The following is a 16489-nucleotide window of genomic DNA, read 5'->3' as shown; positions in this document are numbered from 1 at the left end:
ATCTTTCTGATTTAAGTTTTTTGCCATTATTAGCCACCAACCATTTTATAAGATACCTACAAGAAAGCTCAAAAAATTCCACTATAGTTGGCCGATAAAGTACAGAAAACACTTTCCATTTGATTTTGTATTAAAAGGAAATTGGATATCACAAGACTAAAATGGTGATGCCAGCCAGAAAGATATTTTGAGACAAAACGCAGAAGACTGTCTTCAGAGAAAAGAAGTAAACAAAAATGAGTGACTGAAATAATGTGGACCACTTCAGACACGGACAAGAGGTACTAGGGATCAGAAATGAATTATTATGCTCTAAAATGATCCAATAAAAATCGAACTCTAGTGCAGTAATCAGAAAATGTATTGGAAAAAAGATAGGTTATAAAAAGAAAAAGGAGCTTTCAAGTACTGTAGGTTATTAGCTACTATGGAGAAATCTGTATTCAGGAAATTATATTTCTAACAAAATACGCACACAACCAAACACAGCTGAATTTGCTGTTCAAAAGGAAGTGAACTATAAAAATTAAGCAGCTAGAATGGAGACAGAATCACAGTCTAGAATAAAAATAATCAACGCAACCATCAATAGGAATGTTGAGATGAACATTGTACTGACTGAACACACAGCCACGACGGCTTGAGGAAGAATGACTCAATTCTATTTTTCCCTCACGGTTTTTTTTTAAGACATAAGAGACAGTTGTAGATGCATTGAGCGCATCACAAAAAAGCATTTGGGCAGTGCCCCTTGTTAGAAAGGAAGAAAAGCAATTCTGAACGGTGAACGATTATGGACACCCTGGAAGAAAAACATTCCGGCTCTGTCACCTTCGGCAGCAAAGCCCTGGCAGGCTGCAGCCACTGTGCCCACCTTCACAACCACTCCCCAGCACTTGGTAGCTCACAAAGTCGCACCAGATGGGAGGGAAGGCCTCCGTTTATCAAAGCAATGGGGAAGCACTGGAACAGCCATGTTCTTACTAATTTCTGAGCCGGGACAGGGAAGGGCTGAGGATTTTTGAAAAAGGCACAAACCCCTTAAGTAGTTTGGTGTTAAACCAGCGCAAGGGAGAGGTGGGATGCAAAGGCTTCCTCATGCACCTGCACCACAGATCATCTCTCATATTGTCTTCCTATCAAAGCAGGTGGATTTCTCAGGACTGCAGCATCCCTTACACCACTAGCACAAGAAGACACCAAAAGACAGCAGGGACTTGGCGGAACATGAACAGCTAACCCCAAACACACCTGAGCACCGCTAACAACCAAGGTTAGCTCCTTCAGTAGCACATGAAGACCTGAGTAAGTTGACTGTAATTGCCGCACCACTCCCTGAAAGGGAAATGTAGGTTGCAGAGCCGTGCATAAACAGGGCTTTTCGTTTATGCTGAACTAATTTGAAGGAGCTACCCCAAAGAAAATGTACATCACCTTACTTACCAAGACGTGGCCTCTGGCCAGGCCTAACCCAAGCCTTTTATCATTCTACCAGGAAGGCAACCACCATCGTAAGCTAGGTGCGTATTCACCACCTCTATCTCGGCCTTTCAAAAGCAGTTTCTGTGACTACAAATGAGACTTCATCACTATGACATTATCACTAAGGAAATTATATCATATTCTGGCAAGTTTTTTAGTCTCTTGAGAAAAACTCTCAAGTACCTAAAAATAAATTTGGAATTTTTCCCTTCACCAGGAGCTTTATCCCTTACAGAAACAGTTCCACCCTACCTGTGATCAGCAGCATAACCAAAATCAGCACCCCTTTCTGTCAATGGATTAGAGAATGCAATCCTCACCACCCCCCAAAAATGCAGCTGTATTGCAGTCAGTGAGATCTGGCTCATGCAGACCACCAGCTAGAAGAAATCACAAAATACACTGCTATCTTATGAAGGGGTTTGAGAACCTGCAACAGTGGCTATTATTCAGGTACATTCTGCTTCAAAGATTTTTTTTTTTTGGTAGTCTAAAGATGCAAGCATCCATAAATTGTTCTGCCATAAAGAAAACAAATGAGAAGTCTCTAGTGCTGAGCTGTAAATACCGTGCCACTCATAAGATCCCACGGACAACACGGACTTAGCAAGCAGCTCCACTATGTGATCCCAACACCAACAGTTCAGGCAGATTCACATCAAATAAGATTCAATACAAGTAAACTACACCAGATACTTTCTGACTGTGCAACTGGAGGTATGTTTATTCCAAATTATGAAGAAAAACCTAAATTCAAAGCATGCATTATGATTCCACCACTTCAACAGTGAAATACTTGCTCTAAAAGAGCTTAGCCTGACTGGACAGTAACAAAAAGTTTGCTGCCTCAAAAGCACTCTTTGGGAAAAAGTTAACTAAATATGATGTTCTCAAAACGAGAAGTGCCACTTGAAAATGCTGTTGGACAAAGCAACGAGAAGGGCGCTGAAGCCTAAACAACACTTACCATGGCTTTGGTACGTATAAAGTGCATGTATTCATTTATATTTTACATTTACTTAAAAATAATTGGAGGCAGAGGGGGAAAATCACATTGCATTCACAGTTTGAAAGCTATATGGAAAGAATCACAGAATGGCAAGGGTTGGAAGGGACCTCAGGAGATCATCCAGTCCAACCCTCCTGCTAAAGCAGGTTCACCTAGAGCATGTTGCACAGGACTTCGTCCAGGCGGGCTTTGAATATCTCCAGAGGAATACCTTTTTGATTAGATGTGATTTACTCCACTGACTAATAACGGAAAACCTGGGGTGTGTTTGTAGGATGAAGACCCCTTTTTGCTTGCTGTCTTTCCATAAGACAAAGGCATTGCTTGAGAGCGTAGGAGAGAGCCACTTTACACTGTTACGAACGCTAAACAACCCACCCGTGAGTTATAGATAAGCAGAGTGACAATACGGTGACAATCCTACAGGCAAACACACCGCACCACACCACATGGAAACTCTCTAACATTAGATTTGTTAAAGAAATGGCTTCACTCATTCCTACAGGAAACATACCTTCGACTCTTCCTTGGCCATGGTACTTGATTGGTAGGAAATGTAACAATATTTTGGAAAAGACAAGAATAAATCACCACAAAATATTCCAAGCTCATTTACAAATGTGAATTCATTTCAGCTTCAAAGCAAGTGACATGCTTACTGCATTGCTGTAAACAAGCCCAAAGCAACATTTGGTAATGCTCATTACAATGACTAGATTCAAAAGCCAAAAGAAAATGAACAGTTCATCAAAAAAATTCAACTGTTCCACAAATACACCCCTAAGATAAGACAACATTGGCTGCATCAAACTGGAGTCATGCTCTGCAGTATTTATTAGCATAACCAATGCTAAAACTTTATGGGAGAAAGTCCGGTAGTTGGAAATTCAAAATCATTGCTATTCATGTGTTCATGCTTAACATGGATATCATTTGGGGACAGGAGGACATTTAATAGATACAAACATTTCTCTCTTAACTTGCCTATAGTTAAAATGCCGATGCTTTTTCTTCTTTTAGTTCCAGTGCACCATGCTGTCTTGATTACATTTCTAATGATGTCAGGGAAGACATAAAATCCCTCTAATGTACAAAACTGATGAAGCGGGGAGGGAGGAGTGCCATGAACCATAATAAATACTATATACAGTTTAGAAGTACCCTGAACTTTTGTCCCTTGGGTTTCTTACATGCCTTTGGTAGATTTTAGCAAAGTTTCTAGCAATAGGGCTGAACAACCCTGACCTGGTGTCCTAAGCCATCCTCGCTTCCAGGCATTTCCTCCCACACCTAAGTCTATGAAGTGTGGTTTCATGGAATAAAGGAACCTCCAGATCACTGACTTTCCCCAGCTTCTCTTCTGGATAGCACCCACGGCAAAAGAACATGGTTACTTTACAACATTTGGTTTCTGTTGCCCAAAGGGCTGCTCCTCCGTACTGCCGATACATCTTACGGCGAACACCTTACGCTCAGAGGCTGGCTGACTTGTGCTGCTCAATTGAAAGTCAGCGTTGCAAAGCACTGTATAAAATCTACATTGCAAATCATCTGGAGTAGAAACTTAAGATAAAGAAACAACACTGGCAATATAATTAGTCATCAGAATATGTGAATCTAATTAAAATATTACTCAAAAACATCTGTTAGGGAGAGGAAGCAGCCTGCCGGAATTATTCAGTGCTCCTAGACCCATATTCTAGAAGAGCTAATTATACACAATTCCTCTTATGCTCTTGTTACAGAATATAAAGTCAGGGTGTAGAGCTAGGTATGATTGAGGAAAACAAAATTAATATCTAAAATACTGAATTTAATTTCATAAACCTGTATAGGAAAGCAAGTTGAAACAACACTTCAAATCTGCATCATTCTGTACAAACTGTAATTTCATACACAACTTCCCATTCGTATCCTATTTTCTATTGCAGGTATAAGAAACAGTCTAATATGCTTGGTTCAGCTTTCACTTTTAGAAGACTATGAAGGTTGCAGCCATGGGCAGCAGCCACTTTCTCCATTTTCTATGTTTCTTCTAGATGGTCTGACCAAAGCTATTTGCTACAATCAATGCTTCCCATTTGTAAGATGAGAATATGCTAATATTTGTAACTCTGAATAATACAGATTTATGCGGATCTTCATCTTACTCCTAAGCCCAAGAGGAAATGAAATACTAACAAATTTGAAAATGGAAGATAAGACACTTTCATGTAATTTAATACACAATGAATTAAATGGGTAAAAATGAAAAAAAAAGGGCTGTAGAGGAAGAACGAGCAATCTTTTGTCACCCATGGTAGGATGACAATAAATTCTTACAAGACCTCACACTGTCAAGAAGAAATGATATTTAGATTAAACCTTGCTAGACCCTAAAAGGATAATTTGTCAGCATTTTCCACTTTTCTACCAATCCTGTACTTGTTTGCTAGATCCCTTCTTTCTACCTCACTTACAGCATTACAGCTTGTAATAGCTGAAAAGCATTTTGCTAGGGGGAAGAAAAAAGCTCCAGGTATCTTTGTATTTAAAACCATACTGGCTCAGGGTATAAGGAACCAAGTAAGAGTAATTTGATTTTATTTATCTAATAGCCTTAACTATTATATTCTGTGATCAGAGTTCACAAGTTTTCCTGTTAACCTTATTTCGCACTGATGACGTTTCACTGGCAGCTTTCAACAGAACATCCCAAACTTTGATGAAAAACAGATTCCAGCTGTCAGGATCATTTACATTTTAAGGTGTGTAAGTGAGAATTGCTTATATTTCAAAATAAGTATTAAACTAAGCCAGCATTAATTAATAATAATAATTAATTTATTATCTATTCCAAAGGATATACATATAAAATACAAGCGTATGTTGTTTCTGTAAAGCAGATTTCTCATCTTCTAATATATTTTAAATTTTAACCAAACGAAATGAGAAATAGAACATACTATAAACTTAATAATGAAACAACTTAAATAAAACATCAGGGTAGACGTGTTGACTGTCTAGAATTGAACTGTTCCCAGCAATGCACTAGCCCAGAGATGTCCTCATGTAGAATTCATGGTAAATGTTTAACAACAGAAAGAGTATTTTGTTCAGCATCCCCCTAGTCCCACAAAGATTGCCGAAATGAAGGGTCAGATAATCCTCATGCTTTTGCACTGCAGGAGCCTGACAGGAGGCGGGCGCTTTACTGCCTGTCCCCTCTCATCTTTTCCCCCGTGGCAGCCTAGATAAACCGAGTTCCCAAGAATTGCAGCAGCACTGCAACATCCTTTTGCACTGTAAAATATTTGTGGAGATACCTTTCCTGCACGCTCATTTCCATCCGAGAAAGTCAAAAGGATTTAAAAGAAAGAAGGAGCAATAGTTTATATTGCTACAGGCTCCTTAAGCCACATCCACTATCCTTTCTGCATAAGACAGGCGAGGAAAGCCAAGTCATTTTTTTTTGAGCTCTAATGCCATGTTACTCATTTCTGGGATAAAAATTAGACCTGACTGTTCTCCTCAAGCTTCCCTCCCTCCCCTCTTTTAGCTACCCATGAAAGAAAACAAAACTGCAGGGCTATAAATATTACACAACCTTGTGCAAATGCACAAGTTTCTTCTCACTATGCTGTGGGCAAAGGTAATTTAGATTACGGAATATGAAAAATATTTCTGCTATTTTCTAAATACTGTTTCATTATCCTTAATGTAAAATATTAAATTCTGTTTGATATTTGTCTTTAAATTAGTGTTCATTGTGCTGAAAAGAGAAACAGAAGGGAATGTTTTAACACTGTGTGCTGATTTTAATATACCATATGAAAACTGTAAAGATTAAAATAGCAGATATGCAGATGCAATGCCCCTGCCAGTCAGAAAAAGTAATGAAGAGAGTCATTTTAAAAAGGCAGAATTTTCCCCACAATACCAGCAAACAACAACTCATCATTAGCTGAATTTCCATGTATGAGCAATTTCATAAATGGCTTAAATAGTAGGGGCACAAATGCAAGACTTTCATGATATTACAACTGAGGTGATGCTACAGTGCTTACAGAAGCAGCTCACGCTTATCCAAAGCAATTCCGATGACTTACACGCTGCCTTTGAGACAGTAACATTTCCAAAGGAACCACTCGGAGGTCAACAAAAGCATCTTACGCTCTGACCAGCTCCAGCCGAGCCGTTACAATGTCAACGTATACTCCAATGCTGCCCAAAGGCACTGCTATGTTACCGCAGAGATCCATGCGCTTCCTCGTGCGCTGAGGAGGCTTCTTTGAAACAACAGCAGAAGCAACCAACATAAATACCATCTAAACACTAAAAGAGAAAAAAAAAACAACAACCATAACAGAAGCAAAAGAAGTCTTTTATTAAGGGAAGACCGTGGCCCTTTTCTGTCAAATATCTGAGAGTATCATATCTCAACTATCTGACAAGCTGTAGTAAACTCCAGAAGTTGAAGGAATTTGTCCATGGGGGCTTTGCATTTTGTTTAAGCAATGAGGTTGTCTTAATCTATTAGGTGACTAAAACCATCCAACAGACAGGAGCGTACGAACATGAATGCAATCCATGCCACAGCAAAAAGGCAAACTAAAGCACGCTAAGAATGAAGAGAAAAATATTAAATTACACAGATGGAATGATATTAAGATTGATATTTACCTTTATATTTTCAAGGCTACTTACACATATTTGACCTATCTGCTCTACTTGCAAATTAGTAACTCAATTTCTTAATTGCAGCATCGTAAATTGCACTATTTATAGTGAGGGACAGGGCAGGAGCTAATGGAAACACTTCCGATCCAAACACAATCCTGCAGAGTCACTCACATGCATACCTCTTCTCGGAGCATGTATTGCTATTATAATGTAGCTGTTGGTAATCATTTCCTGGAGAAATGAGAAAACCAGAGATCAGCTTAATGCCTGGCTTGTTTACAAAATAACAGTAAATAACAGCAACATTAATCCCAATGCTCTCACTTTCCTGCATTAAACACAAGACTTTTATCAAGAGCCAAATTCAAGTCTAATTTAAACAGGTGTGAATTCACCGTGGGTCTACTGACACACACCATAAATTAAATCAGAACCTTGTCCTTAGCTAAATCCTCCCCAGATTTGAATAACTACACCATCCACAAAGCTGTGTTTCTCATACAGCGTCAGCAATACCAGTATTTCTTTTACTAATTAAGCATCATTATCCCTTTAACAGATACTGTTACGATAGTGAACCCAAAGTGCAAAGAGCTGAGGTGACTCGCCCAAAAGTCACCCATCTGCCCAGCAATTAAAGCGAAAAAACCCCAGAGGTTTAGGGAGAGTCAGAAGCTCTGTTAAATGGACCACTGCTCCCAGGGTATAAAACAAATACTTAGGTGAATTATGCAAGATTAATCTTACATGTTTCTATGTCATTAAACCCAGCTTTGATCTGTAACCTACTGATTTCTCTACTACTTCTACTTAGTAGGATATGGCTAATATTATTACTCTATCTTTGCAGTCTGCTGTTTAAAATTATTGATATTATTGAAATAATTATTCCAAATAGAATCTGATCCTGTACACTGATGGTAAGACAGAAGTTTCCCAATAATTTCTGTGGGCAAAAACCACCACATTTTTTCACAGCTTTTTTTTTTTCCCCTCTTGCTTCACTTTTTAAAAGAAATACATTATTAAAAAAAATTGCCTTGCCAGATCTCAAGCACTCGAAACCTACATTCCACAACCTTTCTAGTGGTATTTCAGCCTGCACCAACACGCTAATTTCTTGCCTACAGATCTCAAAGAAGCTGTTGCGAACTATAGCCAATGCCCAGTTGTCATCAGATAATGCAGCCAAAGGAACTGAACGTGAATCTGGCTCCAAGACCGAGTCTGCATTTCACAGTACACTCATCCAGTACTGGGAAGCCAGTACTCTGCTTTGGTTCTCACTGCTTAGTAGAGTAACTAATTGCGTGAAAATGTCTAAGTACGTGTCAGGAGTAAGCCAAACAAGTCAGCCTTTAAAGTACTTCCAAACAATCTAACAACAATTGTGTTATTGTAGAAATGGCTCGGGTTCCGTACTAGCACTCAGCTGAGATGTAGCAGCTAAAAGAGTTGATGGTTGTGCAGCCAAGTCAAATGTGGCTCAAAAATGGACGATGGCATGACATGAATGTATTTGAGGTAAAATTCAACACTTCACAGCTGCACAGCCATGCTGTAAAACAAAAGAACTGCATAAACAATTTAATGGGGACGAGTATACGGATACAAAATGGACCGTAGTCTCCTTTTTAGTACAGTAGCTAGTGTGGGATGCAGATCCATGTCACACGATGCAGTTGTAGATGTATGTCTGGAGACCTCCCTTTGTGTAGATCAGGGTTGTATCCTCTCCCGGACCGTGCCTTTACTCCAGAAAAATAAAGAAATAAATAAATTTGCCAGCTCAGTAATCTGGCAGACTCAGCCACTGAACTCAATGTTCTGATACACTGCAATGACAGATACCATTGTTTCAGTGAATTGAGGGTAAATGCAGCCTTCTCCAATAAAATAAAGTAACTATTTTTGATATTGTTATTCTGTAATGCTTCTGCCTGACATTTACATTCACATACTGTAGAGCAGCACTGTTCATGTTTAAATAGAGCTATTTATGCTATACCAGAGATAAGCAATGATCCCCAAGAAATTGGTCATTCATTATTTGCAGTTAATATATATTTTGCTTAGCCTCAGGCAAAGCTGAAGGCAGTTTGTGCACTAATAGGCTATTATTAGTCGCCATTAACATTGACAACACTAATTTAAATGGGAATGATGGTGTTTCACACAACCTGTTCCATGCTGCCAAAACAACCGGAGTATGTTTAAACAGTGATTATGACAGAGTTGGTGCATCTATGAAGGAAAATAATGCTCAAATAAATTCCCAAATTGGGCTACTCAGAATTCACAGTAAAGTATATATCCTGCGTCAGGGAACCTCCTGCTAGAGCTCTGAATGGATCAGAAATTCATGGAATATCTAAACAGAACAAAATTTGCAAAAGTATATTTGCTTCAGATCAATGTAAAGCAAAAAAATCTCCTGAAAATCTCCTGCATTTGTAGCAGAACCGTGCTCACAGAGGAAAAAAAAAAACCACAACAAACCCAACAAAAACCAACCGACCTTTTCAAAACACAGGCAATAATAGCAATTAGTTTTGTCAAACAATGCAACAACTGTATCTTCCTCGTTAATTTTACTCAGCTACAAATAGCTGTGTTCACGTGCCACTTGGTCAACCCTTTGAAAGCCAGACCTTCTAAATATCTGTTTTTACAGCAATTAGGCAGTATCACGGAAACGAGCGCTTCATGAACGTCCAGCAACTGATCTTCTGCACTCACCCATTTTCACACCACAGAAGTTACTGGCTGGCACAAAGAAAGTCTACTTCCATGGCAGGAACTGACAAGGATAAATGCAACTCTTGTGGCTCTCTGGTAAAGCCCCTGGCAGAAATGACGGCACGGAAACAGAAAGATCTGCCATCTATTACTTCATTTAAGTAGAGCTTTATGAACTTCTCTATTCAGAGAGTGCTTTGTTACCGAGTGCCAACCCCGATGGAAAACACGCTGCTCTCTGGATCAGGAATCTTGACTATGAACTTACCTGTGAAGTACTAGATAATATAAATGAACATAGCTTGAACCATAAGCGTCTTCAAATTTATCCATATTAACTTTCAAGACTGTAATTATTATAATGACTCAACTCCACAGGAGCACTGATACCTGCTCTGTCGACCCTGCCTGCAGACAACTAAAGAGTTCAAATGAGCTTGTGCTCTCAGTTTCTCTCTCTGCCAACTTACTCTTGTCCTCACTTTCCCAACTAATTAGTTAAAATCTGTATTCAAGTACCTCAAACATGAATCCCTGATTAAAAAATTGTTATAAAGCTTACAAAGAACCAAATATTAAAGCTACACACAAAAGGACTGCTCTGTTCTATTCTAGACCATGCAGGAAATGAGTTTGAATTGATTAAAATCAGCCTCCGAGACTGACGTTTAGAAGAAGCCGCTCCATTCTTTGTTGGTGAAGCACAATGATTACGTGTCCCTATCTTAATGACACTTAACCCATGGTTCCTGCAATGCAGGACGATGAAGGTAACCAAAGCATTGCCTTTGCTACCTACAATAATTTTCATCTCTAGCAAGATGACTTACTTAGCGCAACTTGTACAGCCAGGGAAACATCGTGAATACCCAGCTGCACCACTGCATTCCAGACTGAAACACTTAACTTGGTTATATGCTTAATCTGCTTTCAATACATCAGCTTCCCAGCACCTTAAAACATAAATGACCACGTGTACTTCTTAGTCTGAATGGTACAAGCACGCACATTCCCTTCTCAGGTAGCGTTCCCTCTAAGCCATTTTCATAGTTAAGGGCCAACCAATGCCAGGCAGACAAGATTCAATTCCTTCAGGCACCATCTAAACCCAAACGTCTTAGGAAAACACACACACACACAAAAAAACCCCCAACCCAAGTCCAAAGAAACACACACACACACACACACAAAAAACCCCAACCCAAGTCCAAAGAAAAAAGCCCTATGCAACACGACTTTACAGAGGATGGATCCCACACAGAGTGTGGCAGAAGCAGGAAGCTGAAGGCAGGCATCCAGTGATCGGCGTGCAAATGGGGTGGCATCTGAAAATTATCTGATTCTAGAAACATCATACAACGTGTTAGGGTAGAATGCTTAATCCTCAAAGGAGTATTTAATTAAAAACAAGCTGTGCACTAAAACTTTTTTTTAAAATTCATGTAGATAATCTAATGTCTTTGAACCTATATTGGACATGATCATTGGTATTAACAAACATGCAGATTAAATTATTATTAATAATATATAATGAATTTAGTTATAATACCAGCTTTGTATTTGACAAATTCAAAACACGTAACTATAGGAATGACATTCACGACTGAACTCTATTTCATGACTGTAGATCTACTAAAATCACTGCCAACACTGAAGTGTCAATCTGCCACTTTCGCTGGTTCCTGTCTTTTAACCAGTTAAAAATACATATTTAACTACATTTAGAACTACCATAACATGCAGCTGTTAAACACAGAAATTAAAATATGAGCTAAGCTTGCTGATCTTAAGCATGATAAATTTGTTTACTTACTATACTGTTTCAGGAAGCATTTAGAGCAGATTTTCATCAATTTTGATGCAGAGATAAAAAAAATATTAATTCCCCCTCTGGTACTTAATTAAATACGGATTTTCCCCTTCTGTGACACACTAAACCATAAGAAAAGCAAGTAAAAAGATCCTGAAAGAGAATGGTTATTAAAAAAAAAAACACCACCCACAAACAAAACAAAAAACGCTGCGAGCCCCTCCAAAAACCTAAGGCAGACACCCACCCTCCGTACGCAGAGAAGTACAGAACTGAGCCATGGCAAAGGCCTGTTCAGTCTGTCCTGCTGACAAAGGCACGTCTTCAGGTGCAGCCTGGAATTACAGCTGAGGAGAGCATTTAGGATTCCAGGCTGTCCTTCTGAAGTCACCTGGCTACAGTCTTAAAGCTACACCCAGAAGCCAGCACGTGCAGGATCAATTCTACATGAAATGTGACATAAATGTACTGTATAGATTTATTTTAGAACCTAATTCGTAGGCCACTAAGCTCCATAAATGTCCTACAGCATAAAAATGGAGAATGTAGGAAAGTAATTGGTCTCTAGAAGAATGACGTTGTATGTAACAAAACCAGTTTCATTTCTTTGTCTTATTTTCCATCTATGCTGTAAAACACAATACAAACACCAAGCAACCCTTTCACCTTTCATATTGTATAGAGAGCTAAGGAGGAAGGGGGAAAAAGAAAGAAAGAAAAAAAAAAAGGAAAATAAAAGAGAAGAAGAAAGTTTCAAATAAATTACTACTTCTATTCAGTACATTAGATGCATTTCTTTATTACCATTCTCCCCATCAGACTTCCTTTCATGGTCAGTGTCAGTGAGGGACAACGCTGAGTTTGCCCGGCTTGACAAACAGGAGCTGTGTTCCGATTTCATCCCCCTCATCCACATCCTCAGGGCATGATCCGGGGATGCACCACCTTCTGTTTCAGTATCCACATCTGAGCCCACCTCTAGCGGGTAACTGTGCTCAGCTACACCGTGTAAATCTGTTTGATAGCCAGAGCACAGAATATGGGGAGTCTCACAGAATTCCATGTCTGGAAAAAACAAAAGTTTAGAAAAAAATTTAGAAGTGAAAAGCAACATACCTTTGATTTTCTTTTGGAGAATCTGTGTTGAGAACGAACACTGTTAATACTATTAGAAGACTTTTTTTGGTCAGTGACTCACTCTGCTATCTCATCTATTATAAGAGTAATGCAACTAAAAGAGCACAACTCTGTAAAATATATAATACTGCACTGCAATTGTGCCTTTTTGGTTGATACAAATATATATTAGAGCTCAAATATGTGTACACACCCACACGCTGACAGTACTACATCAATTTACAACTCAAGCGAGTTGATACAGATAGTTTTTGTCAGAATGGCAACAGCTGTAAAATTAATCTCTGTTTTCATCATAGGGAAAGTGTAGCAAATTTGCAAATAGGGAATTTACAAAATAACGTTTGAAATATTTGGTTAAGCACAGAAGACAAAGAAAGGGTACTTACCACTGGCTTGCTCTTTGAGAGTGCTGTCCTTGCATATTCACACCAGTGGGTTTTGGTTCTCCAGTGCTGGTGACCTACAGGAACTTCCCAGAAGAGCAGTGACTGCTAGGACTGTACAAGCACCATCTCATGACACCAAGCGATCAGAGATTTTAAGGACTTGTACAGTGCTCATCATCAGTTATGCTGATCATAATGCTCATCATAACATCAGTTATTCTTACTAAACACCACAACTGTAGGGCAGTAGAAATCCGAGGACAAACAGAAGGTAGACAGGACCCATAATGTGAATATGCAGAGGAAACATTCTCGAAGAACTACAGGTAAGTAACACACATCAGCAAATTACAACTTCCCTTTGAGGGAGCCTCTGCATATTCTCACTTGTGAGAATCCAATTACAAATGCAACTCTCAGGGAGCAAGACAAGGAGTTCTAATTAAATAAGGATTACAGAACTGCACGCCCTAATTGAACATCAGACCTGGGATGCCATCCTGAGAGACTAAATACAGTATCAAACATGCGTACAGTATTCTTTCAATTTCTAGAAAAGAAACATTAGAGACAAGAGTCATTGATAGAGACTGAGGACAAATACTCTCTTCTACTGTCATCCTAAGTAAAGCTTTAATTTGCCAAACTAATCCACTTACCAGCCAGCGAGAGGAATGGTTCTTATTTTAAGCACACTCTCAGAAATAACAAAAAGCCCTGGTATTTTCTTGAAGGTATCGACCAACATCTACAACCCAAATGCTAAACTAGAATATGCTGAGGTGGCTCAATCTGTAAGTCATCTATCTCTGCACATCTTTCTTTTGCCATCAAAACATTCCTGAAGTTCTCAGCTGTGACAGCCCACAGGGGCTGGCCTGCTGCTCAGGGAATGGCAACCTTTTTTCTAGAGGGCAGGGTAAGAAGGTGGGCAGTGAACAGAAAGAAGCAGCCATGGCCTCACTTTCATAGAATCATAGAATAGAATCATAGAATCACTTTGGTTGGAAAAGACCTTTGAGATCATCGAGTCCAACCTTTAACCGAACCCTGCCATCCCACCACTAAACCATGTCCCTAAGCGCCTCATCTATCCTTCTTTTAAATACCTCCAGGGATGAGGACTCGACCACCTCCCTGGCCAGCCCATTCCAGAGCCTGACAACCCTTTGGGTGAAGAAGTTTTTCCTAATGTCTAGCCTAAACCTGCCCTGGCACAACTTCATAGAATTATATTTCCCATGCGAGAGTCCTGGAAGGTCGTCCTGTCTCCTCGGTGCTGTCACTGTATCAGCTGGCCCATCCCAGCAGCACCGGCCATCGCTGCTCCTGCTGATTTCACAGCAGCAAGGCAGATGTGGGGCCATCTGGAACGCTCCATCACTACTCTGATCTCTTCCCCCTGCTCTCAGGAGGAGGACTTGGTCTCAGCCCTACACCTGAGAAACTGCAATATATGCCACCTTCATGAGCTCTGCTCTCCAAGTCTCTCAAACGCCTCAAGACTGACTGTGAGGTTGGATGGAGGTGGCCAGGAGAACACAGCCAAGATGCTGGGAAGCAGCTGCGTAGGTTCTGCAGTAGAGGGAATATTTGGCATTTGAACTTTATTTATCATTACAATGCAGTGTTCCTCATGCTCTTTGGGGCCTGTTTAAAACTGGCGCTTGGCTGATCGGTAAAAGGAAGGAGAAGTGGTCCAAGGCGGTGCTTGTGGACACAAATGGAAGCTGAGACTGGACACTGCTGCTTCTCAATCCTACACAGATGCTTGCAAGAGAGACTTGGAAACCTGTAAGACCCTCCGGAAAAAAACCTCTCCGCCTATGATGGTAAACACAAAACATTCAGTCTTCAGAGAAGCCCTGTTTTTCTGAGATTTTGAAAGCTCTTGGGGCATGGGAGACACAGAGGCAATCTCACAGAAAGTTACGGGACATAACTAAGTACAGCGTTACTCATACAGTGCCCTATTTTTAAGTCTCATTTTAATTATTATATACACAACAAACAAGTTCCACTTGGTTTAATTGGACCAAGCACAGACCAAATCTTTGTACGACACAAGGAGTGCAGATATTGATGTTGGACATTGAACCATTGGAGCTGCGTTACACTCGTGGCTTTTACTTTCTTTCTGACAGCACTAAATGAATAAAACCATCTTTACACAAAATATGGTTCCAAATGGTGCAACATTAATTCTTATTTTTCATTTACCAAATTCAAAAAGGACTTGTACATAAACCAAGAATTAAAATGCCAGCCACAGTCCCAGCTCACTAACCCAGAGCCCGGTATCAATGAAATAGGCTGAATGATATAAGCAGGCTCATTCTACTCCACCCCAAAAGGACTGCACCGTCCATTTGAATGGAGGTTGTGTAAGCCACTGTTTCACCAACCATTTTTCAGTAACGAAGAGTCTATGCTGTTGGAAAACATCTGATCTGAAGTTCTGCTTAATGGAGCTGAGCTACTATGAAGAGGTAGACAGGAGCTTCGCTCCACGTACCGCACCAGACTCGGAAAGGTGAATGCCGAACCTTGCTGGCGAGCAGCTCACAGCTAGCAAAGAGCTGGCGTGTCACACGCAGGGGCGCAGTCCAGACCCCCACTCCATCCCAAATTCATGATACTTAACACATGCTTTAGCAGATGACATAAAAAAGTGGAATAAATGTATACTGCCATTTAAAGAAGTATATGATCAAGGAAAATTAAGATTTAGCTGCTAAAACTATATAAAATGTAAGGGAAGTAGATTAGGCTCGTACATTTGGATGGTTGTGTTTGAAGACATTGGCAGGTCTTTAGTGCTTCTCATAAGCACTCGAGAGAAGGTACGTCCAAAGGGTGATAGCTTATTGATGTACGTCAAGAAAAAATTATACTGAAAACCACACCTAATTCTTTCCTCGTGAAATAAAGAGAGCCAACAGGATTATTAGCCTTGATACTGGTCTCAATTTTGACTGAGCCCCACACTGCAAAAGCAACCTCCAATGAAACTGCCCCATAACCTTTTTTTAAAAAAAAAATCTCTCAAAAAGCAGTATTCTTATTTTTTAACTTTGATTTCTGTAAAGTACTGCAGCAACACAGGATTCTTAAAGTACGGCTCTGTCAACTAAATTACACCTTGTGATCTCAAGAAGCATCTCCTGAACCTCCTTCCCCTTCAAAGCAGATTTCCCCTTATTTTCACCAGCCAAGGAACTTCCCCGTAATTACAAATCTTCTCCTAACTTCATGAACCAT

At 39.8% G+C, this 16489-nt stretch overlaps 1 protein-coding gene across 2 annotated transcripts in view; it reads right to left on the bottom strand.

Moving 5' to 3' along the window:
• Positions 1–16489, bottom strand: part of TENM1 (teneurin transmembrane protein 1) — a 257419-nt gene that overhangs the window by 213346 nt on the left and 27584 nt on the right. For both annotated transcript variants that reach the window (XM_035902110.1, XM_035902112.1), the window contains exon 2: positions 12507–12767. In XM_035902110.1, coding sequence (XP_035758003.1) covers positions 12507–12767 — 261 coding nt within the window. The remainder of the gene's footprint in view (positions 1–12506; positions 12768–16489) is intronic.

The sequence above is a fragment of the Egretta garzetta genome, unplaced genomic scaffold, assembly GCF_000687185.1.
Source record: "Egretta garzetta isolate BGI_Z169 unplaced genomic scaffold, ASM68718v1 scaffold411, whole genome shotgun sequence".
Lineage (NCBI taxonomy): Eukaryota > Metazoa > Chordata > Aves > Pelecaniformes > Ardeidae > Egretta > Egretta garzetta.
The sequence above is the reverse complement of the archived record's forward strand: the minus strand, read 5'-3'. Positions and strand labels throughout refer to the sequence as shown.